The sequence below is a fragment of the Ixodes scapularis genome, unplaced genomic scaffold (assembly GCF_016920785.2).
Source record: "Ixodes scapularis isolate PalLabHiFi unplaced genomic scaffold, ASM1692078v2 PGA_scaffold13__105_contigs__length_92229423, whole genome shotgun sequence".
Lineage (NCBI taxonomy): Eukaryota > Metazoa > Arthropoda > Arachnida > Ixodida > Ixodidae > Ixodes > Ixodes scapularis.
In genome coordinates this window covers 65,012,497-65,020,372 of record NW_024609839.1, presented here as the reverse complement: position 1 = coordinate 65,020,372, position 7,876 = coordinate 65,012,497, and the positions used below count along the sequence as shown (strand labels likewise).

The 7,876-nt window shown below is 47.0% G+C and overlaps 1 protein-coding gene across 1 annotated transcript; it reads right to left on the bottom strand.

Annotated features, from left to right (window-relative positions):
• Positions 1-443: 443 nt before the first annotated feature.
• Positions 444-5,301, bottom strand: LOC115327841 (dehydrodolichyl diphosphate synthase complex subunit DHDDS-like). The gene is made up of 6 exons (XM_040206242.3): positions 5,086-5,301; positions 3,874-4,016; positions 2,616-2,735; positions 2,144-2,245; positions 1,850-2,072; positions 444-587 (listed from the first exon to the last, which is right to left on the bottom strand). Exons 1-6 carry the CDS (start codon positions 5,299-5,301, stop codon positions 444-446), a joined length of 948 nt encoding a protein of 315 aa, XP_040062176.3.
• Positions 5,302-7,876: the final 2,575 nt, after the last annotated feature.

Below are 7,876 nucleotides of genomic sequence, written 5' to 3'. Positions count from 1 at the left end.
ACGCAAGCAAAATCGAGACCACGGGGTTTCCGAACAACAAGGAATTCAAAAGAGTGCGACATCTGCTCGTTCCTGCGCCAACTATATAGAAGTCCGCCATAATTTGATCACTTCAGTCTGAACATGTATTGGACACAAGGACTGCGTCAGAGTTCCCTGTGAACTCAGTTTGGGACGAAAACGAGTGCTGCGTCAGCGATCGGAGAGTGATCGGATCCATTTACACGCCTCGTGCCCAATAGATGGATGGATGGATGGTTACGGCTGTACCCTTTATAACGCGCGGGAGCTTGCGCCACCTAGTCTTGAAATGAAGAACCAACAGTATGATTTCTTTCCTTCGTCCATTTGCTTACCCTCTGCAATTTGGTAAGGAAGAATGGCTGCATATGATTCTTGTTGAGATTTTGAAGATAGTCTATTCTGAAACTAGGGCAACTCAACTAGAGATCACATTCCGCGAGTCGTGCCAAGTAAGAGTTTCTGTCAGCTTGAACTCTTCTCAGGAACAGTCTCTGCCGGAAGAATTGGCCCACGTCCTGCACCGTTTCTTTTCTTCCTTGGATGTTGAGCTTCCTTTGCGTCATCTGGATCCCGTTGAAAGGATGTGAAAAAAAAAAATTGAAAGACGCTTACAACACCCTGTAGTGCCGAATTAGAGCGCAGCTCTTGAGGAAGAGAAGGGGAGGGTACGGAGAGGAGGGTATGCCCCTTTTCCTCCTCCCCTCCTTCTCCTATCCTCCCCCTCCCCTCTTCCTTCCTCCTCCTCTACTCCTCCTCCTCCACCCTCTCCTCCCCTCTCTCCCCCTCCTGTGACGTCATTATGGGGAACGTCCCATGATGCTGCGCGCAGGTCACGAGTGACGTCATTGGTAACCTTCGTGACGTCACTTGGGACCCTCGTGACGTCACACGTGACGTCCCTCGTGACTCGCGCGTTGCATTATGGGACGTTTCCCATAATGACATCACTCGTGGCCGTCGCGACGTCACTTGTGACTCTCGTGACACTCGTGACGTCACACGTGACGTCACGTGTGGCGTCATTATGCAAAAACGTCCCATAATGCTACGCGCGGGTCACGTGAGACCCGCGCGTTGCATTATGGGACGTTTCCCATAATGCAACGCGCGGTTACGCTGACGCCGACGGCGACGGTGATGCCGCTCAAGCCGTAAACAAGAGCCTAAGAACTGCGCTTAAAAAAAAAAAAAAATCAAGGAATTAAGTTACTCATTGCGTACACGTACACGTAATGGCAAAGTTTTATGTTTTCACTCGTGGCAGGACTAGCTCTATAAGAAGCGTGCGACAAGACAGTGGCGCCGCGGTGCGGCTCCCAGCAGAGTCGTTTGGCGGGAACATCAGTTGAATCGGCACGCCCCCTTTAGGTGTCGCACGCTCCCTATAGTCATGTCTCTATACTTTCAGTTCCTTCTTTCGTCCTCAGTTACACTCTTAACTTCAGTAAGGGGAAGCCATGCGGACTTTCTGCTTTGCAGGAGAGAGTTCGTTTGTTGCCACTGGAGCAGTGTACGGTTGCGATGTGGATAGCTAAGATTGCGACCATGGTCAGGCTAGTTATGTCTATGCGGTAAGCAAGTCGTCTGCTTATTGCGCAGGCGTTGCAATGACGTTAGAATGACGCCGAGTTCTGACGCCGAGTTCTGATTGTGTTTGATTGAAAAGATAATGGACCTCAATGCTAGATGCCTTCAGGTCTACCCACTATTTCTTTCTCAATCAGCCAATAAGAGCTCGGCGTTCTGACATCATCACAGCCCTTGTGCAAGAAGCAGACGAACTTGAGCTCCGGATTGCTATGGGTATGGCTCTGCTCTAGCTTACCACGGTTGACTTCCAACCGAGTTGATAGTAGAGCGTGGCTTTGAAGTAATCCCAAAACGACATGTCCGGCAGCATCTTTGGCTCGAAGTGAAGGTTGGCGAAGCTGCCTTGCCACAGCAGGTAATCGCTGAGTCTAGTCTCGCCCGACGTTCGCACCAGCATGCCAATCTCCGGTGCGTCTTCTATGCCCACGTACTCGTCGATGAGCTGTGCCGTGATGTCTCTGCGATGCGGGGTACACACGGCATCTGCTCTTTATTGCGTTTCAACTAACGTGTGCGTTCCGGAACTTACGTTGACTGGAGGGTGTTCTCTTTGACCGCTTTGGCGAGTTTCAAGGCCATTCTCGCCATTTGATGCCGCGAAGAGTAGGCAATGCACACGGTCATCGTCTTCCTGAGGCAGACCGGAGACTAATTTTAGTGTATTTACCAGTATCGTAAAGTCGCATTCCCGCTGCATACATCATTAAAAAAACTCTGTGTTCGCTGCAGACATTATGACAAAACTGTCTGCGGACACGGCTGAAGCATCTTTGGCGCATGTTTGCTTCGTACTTATATGTATACTTCTGACGTCCCTGCAGACAGTGTTTGTATGAACAATGTGAACGTCATACAAGGAACAAACACGCCCAAGACAGTGTCTGCAGTCTGTCTTTTTGTGTGATATGTGTTAGCAGTGGAACAATACCAAAAACAAGCTGCGTAAAAAAGAAAAAGAAAAAAAAAAAGAAAAAACTAGCGTGAGGTAAGCGTTTTCTCACCCCCCGTGGTTCCCGGATGTGACGATGTCTACTTTTGCCAGAAGTCGCTGCATGGTTCGCGGCAACATTTCCAGGTCACCGACACATCGGACCCGACACCCTAGGTTCCTGTAATGCGAACTTGAAGAACCGGGAAAAGCGTATTGGTAATTTCATCGAAGTATTATACGACCTACTCTCATAGTTTCGTGTTTTGATAGGCGGGGATCGTGACGGTTTTCTAAAGGAACACTCATTAGAGAGTTCTTTATGGAATTCTCTTTGCCCATCCCATACGATACGATGGGTTCTCCGGTACGCACTGCGCGTGCGCTACCGCAAAAGGGTCTCACCCGCGCAGTTCGTACCGGACAGCCTGTCGTACCGTATCGGGTGTGCAGAAACGGTTCACTAAAATTCCCTATTAATGGTGGTGCCTACGGTATTCATTTATAACAGCTTCGTGATTTATCACGTAGTATTCTCATAGCCTGCTTATTAAAGCGCAGTGAAGGATTGCTCTTATGAGGTGCGTAAACATATCCCAAACGTTCTGCTTCGGTGATATTTGCACCTGTGCAACTGGAAAGAAATTATTTCTTTTAGGGAGTATGTAAAAATTCAAGGATTTCATCTTTTCGTCGGAGCGTCGTGTTTGTACTTGTCGGGGATTCTATTTTCTTCAAAAATTACGACTTATGGCTTTTTTTTCGCCTCTAGTCAAATGACTCTCACAACATTTCACGGAACGGATACACCTGTTTATTTCTGTTAGGAGCAAAAATTACATATCATCTATCGGGTAAATAATAGAGCTATGAAAGTTCATGAAATTAAACGAAGTTTTGTTGCTGTCTCTAATTCTTTGTTTTATCATCTAAGCGGAAGGGCCGAGGACAATGATGCAGCTGTTTTAATCGTGTGTCATCAATTCACTACGTGACTAAATTCCCTCTACCCTCATTATTAGCACAGAGAAAAGAGATGATAATTATGCCTCTGCAACGCCGACAAACCGGATCTTACAAATTGATATTTATGGCGAAAAGAAAAATGTGTTAGATTGTGGACCCAAGGAACGGGATTGCTAGAAACAGCTCCTTAGCCAAGACTGTTGGAAAGAAAGCCTATCAAGCCTGGGCGCACGAGCGCTGGAGACTCTGTCTCAGGGTGCTACCACTTCGCTTGTGCGCTAGCTTTGCCGTTCCTTTCTTTCATACAGTCTCAGCTAAGACTATGTTTCTTGTAAGCCTGCCCAGAGCCTTTGGAGAAAACTTACTAGTTCGTGAGGATATTACGACAAAGGCTTGCCATCTCGCCGAAAATCCCATCGATTTCTGACTTGGGCCGGTTAAAATTGTGGGTGCTGAAGACGTAAATAGAGGATTCATAGACTCCCATCTTGTTCGCCCACGTGCCGACCTGAACGTGCAATAAAGAAAGCGTACATTTAGGAGCTTGCTTGGGGTAGCTACATTTGTACATGTGCACTCCAGAACCCCGAAAGGCTACTCCTATATTTTTGTATTCGCGAAAGCAAAATGTTGTAACGCTAGAAGGACTGGTCGCTTTGCTACGAATTTTCTCTCTATAAAATCACCAAACTCACAGATTCTACTATGGGGATGCAAATGCCTCGAGGCAACACGGACGTGGTACCGCGTAAGCCTGGGGACTTTCCAGAAAGAGCGCGTCTTTCCCTAAGCCGTCCAGGCAAGCAAGGCAGAACTGTACGCACGCTTCAGGATTTCACTCACGAAGTTGGCTTAGAAGTCCATATATATAATTCACTCCTCACATACCCCGAGTCACAATAGAAGAAGAGAGATTTTTCTGAACGGCGCCGCCACGCCACGGAGCAAGTGCGTCGAAGTTTCACTCCCATTTCTGAAAAAGGCCGTGAGATGGCGCAGCATGACAGGAGCTCGAGGAACCGTCCTTATTCACCCACACGTTTCCAAGGCCGCGAGACGCGCGCGACTGCGCCTGCACGCCGAGCCCCAACTGGACAGTGCCCCGATGGGAGATGCGCGGAGTCCGAGTGAAATTTGCACCCTCTTTCTGGCCTTGTTCCGACACCACCCTTCTTTAACCGTGCCGCGAGTCCAGGCCTCGACGTCACCGACTCATTCCCCTCCCTCTTCCCCCTTAACGCACGCAGTATGACTGAATGATTTTTTTACTATTACTTCTAAGCAGATTTAATGAACACTATGTGAGTGCTCCAACGAGCTAAAGTGTAACATACCATCAACCAGGAATGTGCCGGATTACGCACAGTCAATGCGCAAGATGGCGGTGAATTAACTGCGCGTGATTTGATTGGTCGGCCACAGGAAACGCACAAAGGCGATGAGCACCATAACAATGTACTTTTGTCCCTGCTGATTGGTTTTATTGGTTCGAATTGTCGGTTGCGGTAGAACTTCAATCGAAACAGAGTATAAACAGCTTGGGAGTGTGGATGCCAGCACATGTATGAGTTTCTCACCGATCCGAGCTTGTCTGATCCCGCTCGGTGTCCCTGGTCCACGCTGAGACCAGACTTTCTGGCGAATCTTCTGTTTCCATCGGGAATGACGCCAATGTGGCTTGGCACGGGACCGAGGCTGAGTAGCCAGATGAGCAACCGCTCGTACCAGGACAGTGGTACTTCGTGTAAAGGTCCCCGACGCAACAATGGCTCGGTCTTCTCAGTTGATAACATTGTATTTCCCTCCGTGACCCTGGAGATGAAACGGAAACGCCTTGGTTATGACTGGCTTGTGCACTGAAGTACGGCTGTCCACATCTTCTACAGAATGCAAGAAAGCACGTGCCAAAAGCTGATGAAAACGCAGACTCCAGCGGGGGACCGCCGGCCGAGTGTATTAGTGCACCGCTGCTCCGGGCACGGGGAGCGAATGCTCTCTCGAACTGCAGAACCCAGGGGTCCTAGGTTCAATCCTCATCCCTGCCTGTTTCGATCCAGATGAACATTGTACCGGCGTGCTGTCGTGAACCTCTATTGCGTGGTGCACGCTAAAGACCCCGGGCTATTGGTTGTACAGCACTGGCTAAATGTATCATCTAGAGCTGAGACACCAAGCACCCATTGGGGCTCATTAACTTCTGACTGCCTAAACAGGCAAGCGACTCAATTATTAAATTGGAGCTGTCCACCCCTCTATACTGCGCAAGGAGGCATCTGTCAGAAGCCGATGACAACGTAAACTAAAGCCACAAATGGCATTAGTAAAAAAAAAAGTCGTTTGGGAGGTAATGAGGTTAGTTAAATATATGTTTGACTGGACATCTGAGTCGGTCGTCAAGATCAATTTCTAGATCAAAGATGTCGGACCTTGCTGAGTGCTATGGCTACAAAGACAATTCAGCCCCAGAATGAGTTCAATCTGGCCTATTTTCAACTAGATGCAGCTGTACAAATTTAGGGTACACCCAAATAAACATTAACTATACCGACGGCCATGCGAGAGACGACACAAGCCTCAGGTCTTGTCCACGGTGCCCTTGGATACAAACTGGTCATGTGCTCTCTTAACGTCATGGAACAAACCGAATCTCTGGTGTTCAGTTGGCCTACAGAAAACGCTGTCTCGGTGGTAAACTCGTGGATAACTTTCTGTGGCTATGCAATCAAAGGTACGGAAACCTGTGCTTGAACACCGATTAAACCCGTGCGCGAGCAGTCCTCCTCTAGTCGATAAACTCACAGAAAGCCTTGCACGGATAGAAAAAAAGCATAACAAAAATACTCGTGAAGAAATGTAGTAGAATACTGAATCGGTAAAAATGGGACTTAGTTTTTGGATGTCATATCACTTTAAGCGACGTGTTCGCTTATAAATATATATATATATTTATATATCAGTGTGTCGAACCGAAAAAAAGACGGGTTCGGTTACGGTTCAGCTTCAGGTAAATTTATTTTGTTCCGGTTCAGTTCCGGTTCGATTGATTCGATCCGCGAACCGGTTCGCGAACCGGTTCGGGGCGCTGAACCGGTTCGCGAACCGGTTCGGAAATTATAAATGACAAATTGCAACACCAAAATAAATTACAAATAAAACATCTGAAATCAGCACATACGAAACGGGATACATCGTAGTGTAAGGCTCAGGGATTTCTACCAGGAATGGTTTCTTTATGTGCACTCAAAGGTTACCTCACCGACGTTTACGCATTCGGACTTCATCTAATTGGGTCCAACGCTGTAGCTGTAAAATCCGCGACCTCCTTACAAACCCACTTACAAGTAGAACTCGCTAACTATCCCGCCATCTCGGCGTGTAAGCAATTGAAGGAACAGTGGGGAGAAAATACAGCTAATTCTTTATTTGAACTAGCCTTCGGTAACTCAAATTAGACCCTTAAAGAAGTTTTCATTAAACAAGATACGGAATATGAAAAACACTTCACCGAACGCAACGCCAGAAGGACGTAATAGGATAAATATTAAAATAGAAGAGTTCGCTGTCTCACAAATATGTTAGCTTCTAAGTGGCTATACAAAACCGGATGCATTATTATCAAACTCCACAGCCTTTTCTTTTCTCATTCCGATGGAAGCAAGCTTCAAGAACTCGCGCGTTCTAAAACCTGTTATGAAATGAGCACACAGCAGCATTTAGGATTTACGAGATTGTAGAAAAATGAAATCCCGTGTCGCAATTTTTTTTTTTTTTTGCACAGCCTTCCAATTCTTTTTCTTCCGTGCAAGCCGCGACCAGCGCAATACTGGTTCCTATGTCAAGATTCATGGATGCAGCGTTTGTCAAGATTCATGGATTCAGCGTTTATATTCCTAAGACTGAGTGGAGAAGAAAAATATGTAAGCGAGGTGTGTGTCAGTTGTCGGCACTTAAAAAACAAATGGCATTGATAGCACATGCATTGTCAACAGCGCGTGGCCGAACCGTTTTGACATGAGCCGGTAACCGTTATTTTTTTTCCGGTTCAGTTCCGGTTCGGGTTCATCGAGATAAGAATATAACGGTTCGGGTTCGGGTTCAGTTCCGGAAAAAATACCGGTTCGGTTCCGGTTTTCGGTTCGGTTCCGGTTCGACACCCTGATATATATATTTATATATATTTTTATGCTTTTATATATATCAAGAATGGAACGAATACGCCTTTTCGATTATGTGAGGCGTATTAAAGCGTGGTTTCCGTTAGTAACAATTGCTGATGGTGCTAACGGTTTCGAGTTTTGTACCGATGCAGAGACTGCCCCTTTTTTTAGACGTAGTAAGTGTCCGCATACGTGTCTCCAATCTAAACTC

What these genes read in the sequence shown, in the direction of transcription:
- LOC115327841 (XM_040206242.3), bottom strand. Translation starts at nt 5,301, where the DNA reads ATGTTATCAACTGAGAAGACCGAGCCATTGTTGCGTCGGGGACCTTTA. An exon ending in GATCAGACAAGCTCGGATCG is followed by an intron (nt 4,017 to 5,085) that starts GTGAGAAACTCA and finishes TTGCACGTTCAG; the next exon opens with GTCGGCACGTGGGCGAACAA. An exon ending in GAGAACACCCTCCAGTCAAC is followed by an intron (nt 2,073 to 2,143) that starts GTAAGTTCCGGA and finishes CCCGCATCGCAG; the next exon opens with AGACATCACGGCACAGCTCA.